At 40.1% G+C, this 18,935-nt stretch overlaps 2 protein-coding genes across 3 annotated transcripts; both read right to left on the reverse strand.

Moving 5' to 3' along the window:
- Positions 1-275: 275 nt before the first annotated feature.
- TMEM50B (transmembrane protein 50B) lies at positions 276-17,103 on the reverse strand. Of its 2 annotated transcripts, XM_083438907.1 has the most exons (8): positions 17,047-17,103; positions 15,939-16,011; positions 7,457-7,622; positions 5,620-5,732; positions 4,690-4,757; positions 4,285-4,377; positions 2,540-2,597; positions 276-2,220 (listed from the first exon to the last, which is right to left on the reverse strand). In XM_083438907.1, the coding sequence occupies exons 3-8, from the start codon at positions 7,553-7,555 to the stop codon at positions 2,175-2,177; spliced, it is 477 nt and encodes a 158-aa protein (XP_083295033.1). In that variant the 5' UTR covers positions 7,556-7,622; positions 15,939-16,011; positions 17,047-17,103; the 3' UTR covers positions 276-2,174. The 2 variants fall into 2 exon arrangements, with proteins under 2 accessions (XP_083295033.1, XP_083295032.1); XM_083438906.1 differs by lacking the exons at positions 15,939-16,011; positions 17,047-17,103 and adding an exon at positions 11,417-11,574.
- DNAJC28 (DnaJ heat shock protein family (Hsp40) member C28) lies at positions 13,619-17,107 on the reverse strand. The gene is made up of 3 exons (XM_083438904.1): positions 17,047-17,107; positions 15,939-16,011; positions 13,619-14,975 (listed from the first exon to the last, which is right to left on the reverse strand). Exon 3 carries the CDS (start codon positions 14,883-14,885, stop codon positions 13,764-13,766), a length of 1,122 nt encoding a protein of 373 aa, XP_083295030.1. The 5' UTR covers positions 14,886-14,975; positions 15,939-16,011; positions 17,047-17,107; the 3' UTR covers positions 13,619-13,763.
- Positions 17,108-18,935: the final 1,828 nt, after the last annotated feature.

Raw genomic sequence — 18,935 nt, forward strand, 5'->3', positions numbered from 1 at the left:
CTGTGTTTTAACAACAAAAAACCCCAACTCTTCCCTATGCCATGCTGGACAGCCTCACATCTTCTAAAGCTCATATGCCTATAGAAATAGAGCAATGCGAGGCTCTGCAATGGCCCTGATCTGACTTGGGTCGCTTCACTGACACTGAAGTTCAACTCGGAGTTCAATTAAAAGCAATTTATCCAGCCTGAGCAGAGAGTCATTATACAACAGATAGAACTATATGTGTTTGTGTGAAAGAGAGAATATTACACTGTAGACAGAATACTGAGCAGTTTTAGCATTTGTAAAACAAAATACATTACCAATCTTTATTGGATTTTAATGTATTTACAATAAACAAGCAAGATAGTCTAATGTCGTAACAGGACAACTCTTAGCATAGTATTTGCTTCATAGTCTGTCCTGAAAAGGGCTCTGAAGACAAATGAAAATGGTTTCAGAAAATAAACTAACACAGCTGTATTTCCTAAGTGGGGAGAAAAGTCTGAAAGTGAAGAATGTTTGGAAAAGGTCATTTTGCAGGGTCTCCAAAAATCAGAATGTAGAGTACCTTTACCTCATCTGATTCTTCTTCATGCCCCTAGACCCTGTCTTGCAAAAATATTTTTAACATGGAGTCCTTGTTACATTTTGCAAATGATGCAGTTTGATATGCTTCTCAGTACACAATTTGGCATTGGTGAAATAAAATACGGGTAGTTCCAGTTAACATCACAGTACCTTAACATACATATTGTAATTCGCTACAATAAAGTTCAGAAAAACATGGAAAATAGATGATAATCTCATCAAAGAAGCTGATTAGATTCTGGACAAAAGGGTAGAGAAAAATCTAGTGAATCGTGTTTAAATATGCTTTTTCCTTGTATAAAGGTAAAGGTACCCATGACGGTTAGGCTCCAGTTGCGGATGACTCTGGGGTTGCGGTGCTGATCTGGCTTTACTGGCCGAGGGAGCCAGCGTACAGCTTCCGGGTCATGCGGCCAGCATGACTAAGCTGCTTCTGGCGAACCAGAGCAGCGCACGGAAACACCGTTTACCTTCCCACTGGAGCGGTACCTATTTATCTACTAGCACAGTGTGCTTTTGAACTGCTAGGTGGGCAAAAGCAGGGACTGAACGGGAGCTCACCCCGTCACGGGGATTCGAACCGCCAAACTTCTGATCAGCAAGCCCTAGGCTCAGTGGTTTAGACCACAGTGCCACCCGTGTCCCTTTTTCCCTTGTATAGTAAGCAACAAAACAAGCAGTCCTGTGATGCTTTGACCTTGGGATCGCTCCTTTGTTCTGAATATTGATTGCACAAGCATGTGAAATATCAGTCTCATGGTAAAATTGGTAATGCCTGACAAGACATTTTGATGGGGGGTTTATGACAACACACCTTAAAAGTTCAAACCTAGAATTCTCCTACAGCTTGTCAAACACATTAATACTTCAGTCTTAAATATTTTTTGCAGTGCATTCACTCAGAAAGGATTGGCCCATTCCATTTTAAGGCATGCTGCACTACCAAATAAATGCTTAAGATCTTTTGGTTTTTTACTCGAGTTTTTTTGCTAAATAGAATTTCCATACAGACTTCATGCCTCCTTTGTTCAGTACACATTTTTTAGTATAGCGTAAAACATTCCTAGTAATTGGGAAGTTAGCGCTAGATGAAGTTTCAGCATATGATGCCAGAGTATACTACACTTCCAAATAACGTATTTGTCTACCGGGGGTCATGCATCAATGGCTATTTGGAGATGCCATTCAGATTAATATTCTTTAACTTCACTTTCTGATCACCGAATCAAAATCTCAACTCTTCAAGAAGCTACTACAGCTCATTTGTGCTTAACAACAGTATATGATCTTGAACAAGCTATGAGCCTTTATCCTAAAACATTATTCACATGTCAGAGCAGAAAAAACCTGCCAAGTGCAATGAAAGTTTAACATTCACTTTTATATTTTACAGATAGTCATAGTATGTACATATTCACATTACTATCCATTCTATGAAAAGATAGCTAACTTTGAGCAGAATATTTAAATCAGTTCACTTTCCAAAAATAAGTAAACATACAAAAGGTGTAATGCAACATCTATTTGGCAAAATATAAAACAGAAATGTAAATTATATTTACATACAAGGCTCGCTAAGCAAGATGAAGAAAAAAGTACTCTTAAGCCCACAGTTCTTCAGTTCTTCCAAATTTGTAGATAAGGGTGCTATGAAAACAAAAGTTTAGATCTGTAAGACAGACATTCTTTCCAATGATGATATGGCAAAATCATCAAAATTCTAGAAGCAGGTGGCATGATAACTGGCACTACTATACTGGTGGAGCTGTGAGTATGCCTTATCTCTGTCACTTGTGTATTATGATTAATGAACATTACTTGGCTTCTAGTAACATCATTTTTCACAGAGATTTAGAACACCACAATGAACCCTCACACACCCATTTCTATCGTCTGAGTAAATTGTGCAAACCGAAAACATCTGTATCATTATAACTATTAGACTTTGGAGGCATTAGTTACTTACCTGAAAAATATCAAAGCATTCTGAAAAAACACTGCTAAGCCTGGGTAGACATTAATATCTATAAAATAAAAATGCAATAAATAGGTAAGAATTGAGACAAGTCTTCAAAACTTGTCACTACTAAGTTTATCTTGTGTTCATTTAGCTATGAAACAGCATTTTTAAAAGGGGGGGGAGATGGATCATGAGAATTTAGTTCTATCTACAAACAATTAAGACTTGATCTATGGGAGTATGCTATGAAGTCAGACATCCCCCACCCTACTGTAGGTTTCTACACATTCCAGTGTCACCCCAAAACACTGCACTTTGTCACAAGAATATTCAGTACTTTGGAAATGCTGCAAGACTGAGGAGGGAGCAAAGTCTCAAGAAGGGGATATTTTGATTGTGTCCTAAGTATGCATATTTCCATAAATAGCCATCATCCAGCTTATTTACATTAGCATATTGAACATTTACAGCTACAGGATAGGACTTGAAACCACATGGGTTGTTTTTTTCTGGCTTCCACGCTTTGACCCTTTGCCCAAATTTAATAGTTCCCCCTTTTTCACTGCCACAGAGTCAAAAACTGTGGGTAAATGATGGAAAGACATCTGTTGTTTTCCTTCCAGCAGGTGGCAGAAGCCTTTCTGGGTGAAAGGAACCCAGAGAACATTTTTCTTTCGCAGTGTTTGAGAGTAGTGGCTGTTAAGCAGAAGAGGAACAAAGGAGCTTGCAGTTCCCTAAAAAGCTCCCTTGATTCTTTGTAAGAAGCCGATTTATACTCTGTGACTTACAGACATGTGCGTATTTCCATACTGTAGCCATGTTAAGACTGCTGCAGCAAAAACAATATAGAATAAGCAGCAACAACCTGGAGTGCAAAGTGTCGACTTTTCAAAAATCTATAGAGGGTGTTGGTAATTTTGTCATGAAACAATGTATTTGTACACCAAGTCAACTAAAGTTTAGTCACGAGTATTAGGCCAGCAAGATCTCTCTCTTCTGTATAGAACCTCATCCTGCATGACTCACAGCAGTAAGAGGAAAAGCTAGGTAAACAGGTTTCTAGGAAATACCATGAACAAGAAAAGTAACCACATTAACTCTTATCAAGGCCCTGATCAGACCCATTAAGAATCTCAAGAGCACCTTTCCACCTGAGCTTCACCCGATTCCCTTAAAGATCTAACAGCCTAGACCCCACTTACCTCCAGGAACATCTCTCATACAAACCTTCCCCATCCGCCCCAAATCATCCACAGGGAAGCCAACTTTATCATCGACATTCAGCCATTAGACTATTTTTAACATTTACCAATACTTCTAATATACTGCCACCTGCTGCTTTTATTTAGACTGTGCTTATCACCACCTCTTCCTTGTTTAAACATTGTGTCTTTTATTTTATTGTTTTTACATCCAGTAATTCTGCCCTTAAAATTTTCTAACAGAAAATAAGCAGCCAACAAAGCAGCTGGATCAGTCCTACATCATTTCGGATTCTTCAGCAAGTGGAGTGGAAGATGTTGGTCAAAACAGCAGGGGCATGATCCAGCCAAAGTGAAGCACTTTTAAGTACCACTGTTTTCAAGAAGATAACTACATATACCTTGATTTGATTTCAAAATAAGATATTTAATTTTATTTCAAAATAAAATAAGGTATTTAATAATGTGATATGTGCATCTCTCTCATTTAACACAAAGGCACTTACAAGTACATTTCTTTCCCCTTGATAAAAAATAAATCATCCTTACTGTGGGTAACATATGCTCCAAAAAGGATCCACATAGAAGCAATAAGTGAGCCGAACATCAACATGAAGCCAATGAAGAGCCAGACACGAGCACCTGCAAGAACACATGAAGTCAAGCACTAGGCTAGGGTAATAATACGCAGGAATAAGGGGGCAGTGGGAAACAGCATCCCTCATCATCCCACTGAAGCTTTCTTCAACTCATAAGATTACTAACATTTTTTTAACATGAGCATGAAAAGATCTGTGCACCATTGACAGTACCACCAGCACCAGTCTAACATCTTGCTTTTTGTGACATGTGCCAGGACAGAAAGTTTTGTTATGTTTTCTTCGCTGCTTGCACAGCCAAGTTTTGAAATGAGGACTGGTGTGAATCTATCTGCATAAATAGGAGAATCCTCACCTGTTCTTCCTAAACATCCATCACCATAGCTGTCTCCTCTCACTTGAGCATTTGATACTGCGTTTATCCTGCAACACATAAAAAACAGCCGCTAAAATTACTTTTTAAAGAATTGTGCAAAAGACTAAAAGGCAGCAAGTCCACTAATCTGGATCCACAAAATACTCCCTCTCCAGTTTTAAGTAATAATAATAATAATAATAATAATAATAATAATAATAATAATAATTTATTTTATTTATATCCCGCCCTCCCCAGCCGAAGCCGGGCTCAGGGCGGCTAACAACAATAAAACAGTACAAAAGTACAACACAACACAACACTCTAAAATCATTCATTATAAAATTAATTCAAATCAAGCCACAAGTATTTTCTTTTCTTTCCCAATCTTCCTTTTGAATCCAGATGCTAAACCTGATCAGCTAACAAAACCAAAATGCCCAGTAGATGCATATTCTCTCAGATACTAGAGTTGTCATATTTGTTTAGTCATTTATCTACTACAATCCTTAACTCTCTTTTTGACTGTTACCAATGACAGTGTCTGGTGAGCAGTACTACAGTGCCAAAAAGTAAAAGAGAGCTGTCACTATACTCTAGTAGAGTGGATACCAAGCAGGAGAACAAATTGAGTAGGAAAAGAAATGGGGGGATAGGGGAAAACTGGGTCTCTGAAGATGATGAGAAATACATTTATGTATGCATGGAAACCTTTGTTTTTAGAAAGAAAACCTTGTTTATCCTCATCCCACAAAACAAACAGTAAGCTGTGCATGCACACTTCAACAATTTTAAAAGATGAGAAATAGTAGTAGAACACAAGAGCAAAAAGAGAAAAGAAAGATGGGGGGGATTATTTTGTAGGTGCACTTTGCCATTTGAGATGAACAACTGCTATTTTTGTATGGACCTATCATTATATGTACTTACATGAAAAAAGCTAGAGTAGAAAACACTCCACAAGTATGGAATGCGTGGTTCATTTGCTCTGGCTTAGGGTAAACTACTGCTGCATCTATCATTATCCACCAACCTGTAAAAAACTGTAAAACACATGATCATTAAACCATGGCAAATATCTACAGAAAGGTCAGCCACATAACTCTGCTGCTTCTCTTCTCCTTCACTCCACTGGCTTTGTAATCATTTGAGTCCCAGCTACCCACTCCAATTAACAGAAACTTCCTAGCCCACCCCACCCCCTGCCCTCCAAAGTGCATTGTTTTAGCTAGGGGCTCATTTCCGTCCCAGCCACAAAGACTAGAAGGTACCACTAAAGTATTCATGTGAACATGTACTATAAACCAGATTACCAGATCTACCTGCCATAGATGAGCTCAATATGGAGGCCACAGTGAAGAACTAAACAGATTCCATATTTACTCAAATGATAAGTAAGGCCTCCCAGCCAACTAATTAAGAGGCATCGTATTTTGGTATTGGTTTCTAACTGTAAGATTCAACAGCCGACTTCATGAAAATAGTGCCCCTCTGTAGTAAAAGATAAATAAATGGTAGTGCTTTTTGAACTTTTAAGACTGCTTTTCCATTAAAACACACGTACCACAATGTACAATAAACACAATATTAAAACAGCACACAATCATACTCCCTTTACCATAAAAAACAATATACGAATACACAACCAACACCTATTTATTTAAAAACGTGCTTGTTCATGAATATAGCTAAGGCTGGGGAGATGTCTTTCCTTTATACGCTCAATATTTCTGCTAATGATTAACATGAAAAGAGAAGCTGATCTGATTAATAATTTATACTATCTGAATTCATAGTGACTGAAGACATCACTTGAGGAGGAAAAAAAATAAACATTAATCAGGAACGCAGCTGCCTCTTCTAAACATTTACAAAGTGTGCCTGAAATAAAGCCAAAGTAACCATCAATGCAAATGTGCTTATCTAACAAATCTGTGTTCTCAGTACTCCAGTTGTATGGGCAGGAAGAATTTGCTGCTACCTCTTAAGACAAGAAAACCGATAGCTCCCCACTTTGCAATTCCTACCACACTCAGAGCATTTTCTGGCAAGGTAAGAATGCTAACAGCAACATCCTTGCCTTAACCAACATAGCAAGTGTTGTGGCTCCTCTCAAGTAGACACAGTTGTGTTGGTAGGGGTATATGCCTAGCATGCAAAATGGGTGTACACAAAACACATATTCAAGAGATAGACAACAAACAGTGCAATTCCAAGCTTGTTTTTTTAGAATCCCTCTCAGTTGAATGGAACTTACCGGTAGGCAAATATCCAGCACTGCAGCCTGGTGGCAGGCATGGCCAGCCCTGATGGTGAATGTGGCCATTAACATCCACATGCCCAACACTCAGATCCTCCCCCTGCCCGTCCCCACTCACACATATTCTCCCTGCTGCCCAGCAGGGGTACATATATTGTTGGACTACACTGGGAATGCTAGAGGTGATGTTAAAGCCCCTCCTGTTTCTAGTGTACAGAAGACAGTCGCTCCCACATGGGACAAGAATCTTTTCTCTGCCAGGCAACTGATGGCTGATTATCAGCAAACTGAGCAGGCTCTCCCTGACTTGGGATGGTTTCATGGGATGCCCACCTGTGATTTAGCACAAGAACTCACAAGTTGGCTTTCAATACAAACAAAGCAACTGAGCAAGCATCCTGTAAATGTGACCGGATTTTTTTTTACCATCAAGTGAGGCACTAAAAAAATCTGATGTACTCCCTTCCAGCAGACCAGTTGGCATATTGCATTTGTCTTAAGACTTACCAGAATCCCAGCTACCACAGAAGCAACTGTATTTCTTCTTTCACTCCAATCAATACACTCACATTCAGGCCATCGGAAATTGTCTAGGAAACCTGCCATTTCTCAAGTTCAGGATGTCTCTTTTACCTGTGTTATTTACATTAGATTTTCATGAATCTTCCAAGTCCTAATTAAAGAAAAGGGAGGGGGAAGAGAGAAACCAAAAGATCAGTGTATTATTTATTTACTTATTTAGTCTAGTTGTAGCCATTACAAAAGATAAGATCACCGGGGCTACATTCATGCTTTGTCCTGGATAAGGCTGAAAAGGATCTTAAAACTAACTGAACTGTGGGTTAGATTTATGTTCCTTCTATTTCTTGGAATTTAGAAAAAAGCAAAAACTTGGGAACATAAAGTTTTATGTTTATGTCTTGGGAGGAATTGCTGGAGGCAGGCAGGGGGGCAACTTAAGAGACAGTGGCTTAAGGCTTTCTTGCAAGCTCACAGAAGAGGAGAGATTTCATCTGGGGACTCCCTGGCTCACAGATCTCACGCAGCTAATACTAGCTCTGAACTCCTTTGAGAAAGAGCAGGATAGAAATATAAAATATATCAGCAACTTTTTCTTAGGAGTTGATAAGATTACACTACCCAACACATAAAAGTAGGACAATAAAGAGATACTTAAGGCTGAACTGTTATATTCCACACCTATATCAAGTGTAGCACTTCACTTAAAAAAAAAAATGCAATATAAGAGATTCAGTGTTATACAGAATCAAAAAGGCAGTGGAAACCTGTACTCTAGCTAAGTCCTCAGCAAGCAATCTTAATTTCTCTGCTCTTTTTTCAATTGTAAATTATTCATAAGTATTAGGCATTTAATCGATCTATTAAAAGTTGATGCTTGCCATCTAAGCATGCTAATATTTAAAAAACAAACTACAGCCAAAATAAGGAGGAACACCTTTTTAAACTTAAAAAGCCCCCTCCATTTAAAAAAAATGGCATTCCCTTGTCTTATAGGATTATGTGTGGTGCAACATGTATGTGTTAAAAGAAAGAAAGAAAGAAATATGCTTCTGGAAAGAGGCAGACAAAAAGGTTTATATGACAGGCCTAAAATGTGTTCACTGGTCTTAAAAGGATGCAAAACTAGGAAATGAAAATGCCTCTGAAAAACAAGAAGTACTTCTTGTGGATTAGCCAGCACAACCCCCCAATTTTTGTCTGTTGTTGTGTAGTCATTCAGTTGTGTCCGACTCTTCGTGACCCCATGGACCAGAGCACGCCAGGCACTCCAGTCTTCCACTAATTTTTGTCTAATGCAGCACAAACTAGGGTGGGGCAGAACAGTCCCATGCTTTCTTAGGTAATATAGCTTCATGTTTTGAAAACCACAGCTCAAGCCTATCAGTATTCAAATTCAAATTACTCCTGTTCTATCCCAAGCCATTCAATAAATATTTCTCACTGGGGGATTTCAGCTAACACAGGATTAAAAGCAGACTCCTATATTGTTGGTTTCTGCCTATGAAGAGCATTATCTATGAAGATAATGCCCAACACCACATGCCTTGTAACACATTGAGAGGTTGTCATTACAGTACAAGAAAGAATCAGAAGATCATCAAACCCAAACTATAGGCTTGAGACAGCATCACCCACAAAGTCTCAAAGACTGGTCCTCATAGTCCATAACAATGTTATAACAAACACCAGAAGCGAAGAGGTAAGCCACAGCAAATATGGCACTCCACTCCAACCTTTGTGCTACATGCATTATCCTAGGCCTCCACTCCAACCTTGCTGCTATACTCGTTTATCAATAATGTGTTTATCAAGAATGAAAAACACATCCCCACAATCTCCATTAACTGAAACACTAAAACCTACTGTAGACATCCTGAGTTAGGCTACAAAGAGTGTTGAAAACATGGCAAGGATAATTACAAAGACTTATAGAGCAAAATGTATACTTATAGAGCGAAAGCCAATTAGGCAACATAGCCAAATTCTATGGAATAGCTCTCCAGATTTTCCTCCACAGGCACTTTAGTAAAAACAGTAGAATGTGAATATACTTGTGGTCAGCATCTCATAATGAAGATGGCTCTCACCATCCATCCATCTCTAATCACTGTATCCAGTAAGCCTTTCTCAAAAACTCACTTAAAACAGGCTTACAATACATGTCAATCATTCAGCAATTAGATCATCAACTGATGATGGAAGACAGGCACTGAAGATCAGAAATTGCAAACAAAAGGCATTATGTAGCCAAAGGTATGCATTTCAAGGTTACAATCCTATGCATGTTTCTACTGAACTTTTAGGGACCCATTTTCTGAATAAACAACTTGCAGGACTGGGCTGCAAATTTCATTTAATTCAAATGGGGCGTGGGAATTAACCATATAAAGATGCTTTAAAAATAACCTCATTGAAATCAATTAGATTGAAGTGCTTAAATGTTGTTTTGACTGTATATTCCATATTTGACTTTCTTCAAATTGTTTTATTGATGTTTTAATATTCTGTAAACTGCTTTGAGATTTTTTTTTAAAAAAAATAAAGCAGTATAGAAATGAAATTAATAATAATAATAATAGTAATAATAAAAAACAATTTTCAATAAAAACAGTTCACATATTCCATTGCAAGTCATAAAGAAGTGCTTTAATGATATATATGCATGTGTGAATCATTAGTTAAGCTGTACACCTGCTAACTTTTACTTCCACCGCTTTTGGCTGCTTTAAAAACACAAACTTGCAAGGTGAATTTAATAAGTTTAAAGAAGTGAACCTTTAAATTATTCCAAAAGCGCTGATGGTGACTGCCTTCCTTTAGAACTCAGCCCAGTCAACCCCCAACTTCTAGCAAATAAGCAAAGCTCTCTTTGCTGCTTGTGTTACATTGCCCCAAACAGCAACTTGACAACCAACCCATCCACACAATACATGGTCCATCAGTGAATCCTCATAGCACCGCTGTTTAAATCCCTGCATTTCAAACACTGGTTTGAAATATTTAAAAGGGAAACGGGGCGGGGAGAGTTTAAAAGAAATTCCAGTACATGCTATTAAGGCTTCATTCAGTTGATGATTTTTGCCACTCGTAAGAATCCAGAAAAGCTTTCGTCACCGTCTCAGGGCATGGTCCCACAAGTGGAACCGGTTTCAGGAGATTCAAAGATAATGCGCAAGGTAATCGCGTCTGTAATTTAGTTGAAAGCTCTGTGGATGCACACCTGTGAGCGGAGATCGCATCCCCAGCTATTCCCACGAACTACTTTAAGCTAAAAAAAAAGTGGGGGAGTCACATACGCAAACGTGCGAGCAGACGAAGCCAGAAATGCATCCATGCATGCAAGAAGCTTGGCGGGCGAAAGTAAAAGGGGAGTGTAAACCCCGCTTTGCAGGGGGTGGGGTGGGAAGGAAATATATAATTAGATGCGCCTGTTCTTGGTGGATAATAGACTCAGTGGTGTAGTGAAGTAATTTCAGACTCTGGACCTGATGAATTTAACCCACCCCCACCCCCTCATTAGATATTAATGCTTCCCTCAAAGTGTGGCAAGGAAACTTTTCGGCCTCCTTCCCTTTCCCCTTCCTTCCTCTTGACATTAAGGAAGGTCAATCCACCAGCAGCCGAGCGCCAGGCTCCCTGCCGCCGCCCCCCACGCCCCCCCCCCGGGTAGCTATGGGGGGGATAACGTCCCTCCTGAAACGAAAAAGGTGAGGGAGCGGCCCTCGGAGAGGAGATGCCCCAAAGAAGGAGGGGTCGTGCCCCTAAAAGGCGTGACGGGGCCGGTCTCTCTCCAGGCCGAGGAAGAGACACCTTCACAAGGGGCTTGTTTTGAAATACGGACGTGTGAGGGGGGGAGAGGAAATATTCGCCCAGGCGTGTCGTTATCCCCTCAGAAAAAAAGGGGTGGGGGAAAAAAGCCGCAACCGCCGCGCGAGACCCCCTCACCTGGAAGACCCCCTGCTCCGCTCCATCCGCGGCCGTCACCCGGCTTGCTCTGCCGGCCGGAGGCGTGGGGAGAAGTCGCGGGGAGTTCAGCCAATCCACCTCCGGAGCTCCTCCGTCACAACGCTCGGCAGGGAGCGCTCTGATTGGGCCGCCAAACGCCGCGCGAGGCTTGCCGGTTGGCAAGGGGGACTCGCGATAGGTTCTCGAGCGCTGTCGCCCCCGCTCAGTTCCCGCCTCCCTCCTCCTCGCGAGCTGTTAGCAAAAGAGCTCCACCCGCGAGGGCGAGGAGGGCAGGTGGCTGCCGTCGCTGGAGCGGTTTCGCCGCCTCCAGGATCAGGGCGCGGTGCAGAGGGAGCTCGCGGTATAGGCTCGCCCAAGGCCTCAGCGCGCGCAACCTCGTCGACTTCGGAGTTTTTTTATCCCCTCGTAATTTTTGAACCCGGTGTCGTTCAGTAAAGCTGAACGTTGGGAAATAAGAGAGAGAAAAGAAAAGTGCTTCTTAGCACAGGGCGAAGTTAAACTGTGGAACTCGCTGCCACAAGATTTTTTTAGGCGCCGGGGGGGGGGGGAGGCAGAGGCCTACCTAGGCTCCCTTGCGCCCTTGGCAAGGAGCTGTAAGGCAGGCAGGCTCCTAGCTATATGGGGTGGGCGTGGACTACACGGCCTCTTGAGGTCTTCAAAATGAGTGTAGCTACAACACGTTTCCCATATTTATTTCCATTGATACTGCTTCTTTTCTACAGACTTCAAATGATATTGACAGTGTGCTAATAATTTTTTATTCCCTCTAAACTAGGGCTAGAGAACCTGTGCCCCTCCATACAGTTTTGGACTTCCAACTCCCCTTATCCTTGACCTTTTGCCATGCTGGCTGGGGCTGATGGGACCAGCAGCATCTTGTTCTTAGATGTTTTTACACTTTGCCTCTACTACTTTATTCTTTTAATTATACTGCTCTGCTGATTTGTTTTTTGCTGCCATCGTCTCCTTTGGGAAGAAGGGTTGGCTAGGCATTTAATGAAGACATACATACACACACACATGTGAAGAGCCACAAGTTTACTAAACAGGCAACCCTGATTAGGGAAGTTTTTAATGTTTGATGCTTTATTTTTTAATCTTCTGTTGGGAGTCGCCCAGAGTGGCAGGGGAAATCCAGCCAGATGGGCGGGGTATAAATAATAAATTACTATTATTACCATCTCAGATCTAAACATCAGAGCCTTCCTCAATCCAATATCCTCCTGCTGTTTTGGATTGTAGCTCCCATTAGTAACAGCCAATGGCAGGGGATGATGGGAATGATAACCCAAAACTTTGGAGGGCACCAGGTTGGGAAAGGCTGCTAAGATCCTTCATAGTGCCTTGCCACAGTGTTTTACACAATAACCTTATAATTGTTACTCAGCTGCAGAACAGGTTGTTTTGTTAGTTGCTATGGCTGTTTTCCCTGTTTTCCCAGTTGTCATATGCACTGATTTTTTATTCACCTTTGTTCACACTTTCCTCCAGGGTGGTTAAGCATAGCTGCCATAGACATCTTATTCGTATTTTGAGGTGTGCTGGTTACTAAAGCATACAAATAGATCTGATATCATAACCATCAGCTCCTATTAAATATGATTTTATTATAGTAATCTTTTACTACCCAGGCTAGCCAAACTACATGTAAACATTTAGTACATTTAGTGTTCTGGACCCAATGCAATGGAATTCCACCCTGCCTGGGCTAGGATGGGTGGCACTGTATTCAGCTAAGCTTTACTGAAAGCAAACCCATTGAAATTAACTGGTCTAACTTAGTCATATTCATTAATTGCACTAAAAGCACGAAAAGAAAGCAATATTGTTGTCATTGGAGAAATCCAGAAACATACATTTTAAAAATACTGAGGCCAAGTTTTCACTTTTTCTCACCTTGCAGCTGAAAGCAACAAATGTGGAACAGCAGGAACCATGAAATAATATGCAACAGCTGTGTCAGACAGAATTTGCAAACTCATGTTCTCAACTGCCTTCACTTACAAGTCACAAAATGAGTGGAGAAGGAATATCATTTTTTGCCTTTTGCTTCAAGAACAAAAACTTGTCTGTTTTCCCTTCCATTTTTAAATGTCCTAATTTGCAAATGTAATCTAACATTTTATTTTTCTAAAATTTAATCCAACATACCCAAAAGTAAAGGAATGCCAACCAAAACAATGCGGGCCGCTATAAATGTGTTTATTTGTTCCTACACTTCTACAACACTGTTAAGACAGTAAAGAGAAAAATGTAATGTCTTCTGTAAGTAATATGAATCTTAGTGTACATTTAGTAGCTAAACCACATGGCTATCAGCGTAATCTTATTTCAAAATAAGATTCATCCATTTAAAAAAACTGGCTTTAATGTCAGATGATCTGCTACTTTCATTTTCTGTTTTCTTTGTCTCCTTTTCAGAATTCCTTTTCATCTGGCTTTTGCAGCTCTCCTGTACACGTGAAATTTCTTTGCCAGCATTAAAATGTACCATCTGCCTGCTAAGAATAGGAACAACCAAGTTGAAATCATTAATTCTTTTGTTTAGTGCCTGGATGCTTTCAGTAAACTGTTCACAAGATTCCTTCCATTGTTTCTCTTTTTGTGGTGTCATTGGCTCTCCCAGTTTATTCCTAGAAGCAATCATATCCTTTCTCAGTTTTTCAATTGTTTCCCGTATTTCTTTCTGTATGAGAATCCACTCTGGTTGGTATCCGTTGTCTATCAGAATACGGTTCAGGTTGTGAGTCATAGGATCAATATGTGGACAGTCTGAAAATTTTTGCAATGGCTTTCCTTTACCACTAAGGTTCTCAAAGTCCCCTTTTGCCATAGATTCTTGAATGAGGTCTTCAACCAACCGTTCGATCGCTTGAGTGATTTTTGCCTTCTTACTTTGCCTTACATCTTTGGCTAACATAGCCTCACTCATTACTAGTTCGCGCTCCATTTTCTGCTTTCGGTATTCCATGACCTGTTCAGAAGCCCGATCAACTCTAAATTGCATATACTGTCTCTGTCTCTGACTTGGCGTTCCAAAACCTACACCCTCAAAACTTAAATATTGTCTGTGTTGTGGTGTCTTAGATTTGAATTTATCTTCCTCATCCTCCTCATTGTTTTCACTTGATTTCATTTTCTTGGTCATATAGTTAAGCACAACTCTATATGCTTCTTCTATTTCCACAAAAGTTGCAGCATCCGCTGTAGCAGATCCACTGTCTGGGTGATATTGCTTAGCAAGGTCTCGATATGAATTTCTGACATCATCCATTGAACAGCCTTCCTGAAGGTTAAGCAGCCTGTAAGAGTCTTTGATGCTTTTAGGTCTGAGATCTGACAGCAGTCTATGGTGATAGATAAAATGATGTAGAAATGGTTTGTCTGTCTTTGGAAACAATGCTGAGCATATCCAGACACGACACTTTATTTTTCTCAGCATCATCATATAGTGCCACTTCACAGCTCTTCAATGCAGCTTTTGTCTAAACCATCTAACTGCAAATCTGAACAAGTTCAGATGGAACTGAGCACTTTCCTGTGAGATAATATTAGAAAAGAGAAGTTAATTAAGACATACAAATACATGCACTTATTTTGGAGCCCAGGCTGCAATCTTAAGAAGCAAGCTCCATTAAGTTTAGTTCAGTTTAAGTCTGGGTAAATATGCATAGGATTGTTTTGCAAGCCTTTGTGCTTTGTGTATTACATTTTATAACCACATTTGGAACTTCCACGGTAGCAATGGAATTTGAACATTTTTGAAGCTATGCTGATTAGCCTGCTGTGTGTTAGTGTAAGAGGAATCACTCTCTCATAATGAACTCAAGTTGTGAGTGATGAAAGAAACCGAGCCAAAACAGGATCACTGAGAAACAAGAGAGAAGAAGCAGCACGCTCAAAAGAACCCCAAGATTTTTGGAAGTTAAACTGTCCCCCCCAAAAGGGCGCACCCCCACAAAAAATGGCTCAGTGAGGAGTTAGCATAACTCACATTGTTATTTGTATGCATATGCATTTCTACAATGCTCAGTAGCTACCCAAAAAAAAAAAAAAAGTAACATAGTAAAAGGCCTTGCTTGAGCTCTTTACATCTTACAGTACCTTGGAGTGGAACATAGTTTGCTGGCAGGAACCTGAACAGGAACACTTCTACGAGGATGTGCGAAGATACACAGCAACTTTTTGTTGCAAATCTCACTGGTACTGTATATATAATGTTACAGATGGGTTTTCCTCCAAACATTCAATTTTCATTTTTGTTTAGTAATTTGTAAAGGTACAATCTACCTATGTGTAGGTATCACAAAATTTCAATTTAACTGGTAATTTACCAGGATTTTAATCAACTAAACAAACATGTAATCAGGTCAGCTACATACAGGTAATTCCACTTCAAGCCGCCTAAGCCCATTCATGCAATTACAGCAGGAAACGTGTTATTCCATGTGCAATTATGAAATGTTCTTTATCGGAAAGCAAAAGGCTACTAGCATGTTACCTTCCATTCTTCCAGAAGCATGGTTATTCTGCATGTCTTGAACACGCTAAAATCTCCCACCAGCTTTTTTAGACTGTTGAAAAATGAAAATCCCTATCAAAAATGATATCAAATGTAAATCATTATCAGTTAAGATGAGTAGCCGGTGCATCACTTTAAAGCACTTACATATATTTTGTTATACCAATGCATTGAACAGTGTTTTATTTGTATTACCCATCCTGGCCATTTTCTAAATATATTAAGGACAATCTCCGGCCCCATGTATACCATTTGAAGCAGTATGATGCCACCTTAACAGCCATGTCTTGCCTCAAAGAATGAGTTAAGGGTTAAGGGTGCTGAAAGTTGTCGGGAGACCCTTATTTCCATCACAGAGCTACAATTCCCAGAGTTCCCTGAGAAAATGAGCTCTCTGAGAGGAACAGGGTTCACCCAACACCTCTCAGCACCCTAAGCAAACTATGTCTCCCAGGGGAAGCCATGACTATTTAAAGTGCCATGATACTGCTTTAAATGTAGAGGGTGGATAGGGCCTCAGCAGTACAGTGGGGCCTACTCTTAAGCAGATACAGGATAATTCTTCAAGCATGGAGACATGCACAACCATGTCAGAAAATGTTAGTTAAGTTGTTCCTGCAGCTCAAAATTGTTTTTAAATAGGGCTGATACATTTGCTGTATACAGTATATGTTCCACTTCCCCACCCAGCCTTTTGCAAAGGTAACAGCTGCTCTCTCTCTTATCATAACTCATAATAACATTCCAAGGTTAAAACTATAACTATTCTGTAAATGTCTGTATCTCAGATTTGATACATAACTATATTTATAGTCCCCCCTTTTTGACAGACTTTGTAAATTCGTTTACATCTGTATGACTGCTTCTGTTCTATATTGTTTAAAAACAAATAAAAATGATATACAATAAATAAAATAGATTGTTTTTAAAACGGAGGTTGCATCAAAATATTATTTTCCCCTTTTTTCCCCTTGGACAGAGTGAAATAACAGGAGCCTGGATGTCACCAGCAGCCCAAGCTACCCATCCGTCCTGCCAGGCCCTCCACTCGCCTTCCTTGCCCCTGCCCCACTCCCGCCCACTTCACCTTCTCTTTGCCCTTCCATCCAGCCACCTCTCTCGCGCCTGCTGCGTTTTATGTATTTATCATTGTGCCCTTTAACGAACGGCCTTCCCCTCCTAACGCCCCCGCTGCCCTAGACCAAGGTCCACTCGCTGCTCGTTGTGCCGCTTGGGATTGTGGGAGACGTAGTTCCTGTAAAGGCGGCGTTTGCGTCATCCGCTCTCTTTGCAAAGGAGAGGAAGGTGAAGCCTGTTTCGTGCGGCAGACTTGCTAAAAAGGAGAGGAAAGCAGGGCGGAAGTAGATGCACCATCTGCATCTACAATTACTCACAGCTGCAGGCTTTTCTTTCGTCTCTTTTTCCCTGTGTGACTGGGCTGAGATTCATTTTTAATTTTACATTTTTGGTACTTAAACCGTGGCTCCTTTGTGCACATAAAATGTTGGTGGTGATTGTCATAGTTGTCGTCATACCCGTCTGAGGCAGATTGATGTTGCTCGCCGTTTGCACCAACAGTTTTAGATAATTTACACGTTGGCGATCTCTGTAATGTAATCTGGGTTTTCCGCCTAAAACGGCTAATCGGTTTTCGTTGCAAGGACTCAGCTGTGGATTACGTGTTCAGCAATGAGTACCTCTGAGCATGCACAGGGTGCTAGGAAACATAGCCAATCTGCGATTTGTAAATCCATGGACGCTCAGTGGTTTCTTATTTCTGCCCTTGTTTCTTGAAACATCTGCACTTGTGTGGAGAAACAACAGTCTAAATGTATATACAGTACTTGCAGTACATTTGCACATCAAAAACAGATGGACTCCCCTCAGGACTCTAACATATGATATCACTTCAGGTTGCTAATCTCTTTAGTGTATATGGGTTGCAAATGATACATGAGTGATGTGAATGTGTCAGAAGAATATATTTTAAAAGATTTTTGTCTTGTAAACCTTGTGAAACATCAAACTGTCCAATATGTCTTTGAAATGATTAATAGAACTTTAGTCGTTCACCAAGATCTAATTCTGGAGACATAAGCAACTGCCAAACTGGGAGCGGCAAGTTTGCTCTATTTGGTCAGGAAATTCAGGATGACAAAGAAAATGTTATTGTGAAGGAGCACAAAAAGATTCAGAAATGCTTCTAGCACCCAAAAGAACCTGACTCCTGAAATATTTCTAAACAATCATATTTTAGAGTAATAAATCAAGTGTCTTTAGTAAGATTTTGTTTTTTAAATTAATATTATATGCTTTATACTATTACAGTGGTACCTCGGGTTAAGTACTTAATTCGTTCTGGAGGTCCGTTCTTAACCTGAAACTGTTCTTAACCTGAGGTACCACTTTAGCTAATGGGGCCTCCTGCTGCAGCCGCGCCGCCGGAGCACGATTTCTGTTCTCATCCTGAAGCAAATTTCTTAACCTGAAGCACTATTTCTGGGTTAGCTGAGTCTGTAACCTGAAGCGTATGTAACCTGAGGTACCACTGTATTAGGTTTTAAAATTGTACTGTGATGTATTATAAATAATTTTGTGAAGCTTATGCTTAAGAAAGTCTAAAACCATTTAAATAAAAAAATTAAATGAATAATGACTAGAGCTTGCTCTCAAACTGTACCTTGTTGGCTAACAAAATTTGACTGCCTCTTGCATTTTGAATATAGATCTTGCAGTCTTGTAGTCTGTGTTGAACCATTACATTCTGATTTAGATCCCTGACAAGTTGGGCTCTTTCCTGATTTCTGATGGTTTTCGTATACAGTAAAGCAACATAGCTTCCCCCACCCCCTCAAAAAATGGTTTGTTCATTATTTCTTTCTCATACCAGACACATGTACTTTAAATCAGTCAGATTTGAGCCACATTGTACAATGCAATTAATGCAAATGTATTGTATCTTCCTCTGTTGTGATT

This window comes from Podarcis tiliguerta (assembly GCF_965153285.1).
Source record: "Podarcis tiliguerta genome assembly, chromosome: 4".
NCBI lineage: Eukaryota > Metazoa > Chordata > Lepidosauria > Squamata > Lacertidae > Podarcis > Podarcis tiliguerta.

What these genes read in the sequence shown, in the direction of transcription:
- TMEM50B (XM_083438907.1), bottom strand. Translation starts at nt 7,555, where the DNA reads ATGGCAGGTTTCCTAGACAATTTCCGATGGCCTGAATGTGAGTGTATT. An exon ending in TCTACTCTAGCTTTTTTCAT is followed by an intron (nt 4,758 to 5,619) that starts GTAAGTACATAT and finishes TATGTGTTGCAG; the next exon opens with GATAAACGCAGTATCAAATG. An exon ending in TGGATGTTTAGGAAGAACAG is followed by an intron (nt 4,378 to 4,689) that starts GTGAGGATTCTC and finishes GTGTTCTTGCAG; the next exon opens with GTGCTCGTGTCTGGCTCTTC.
- DNAJC28 (XM_083438904.1), bottom strand. Translation starts at nt 14,885, where the DNA reads ATGATGATGCTGAGAAAAATAAAGTGTCGTGTCTGGATATGCTCAGCA.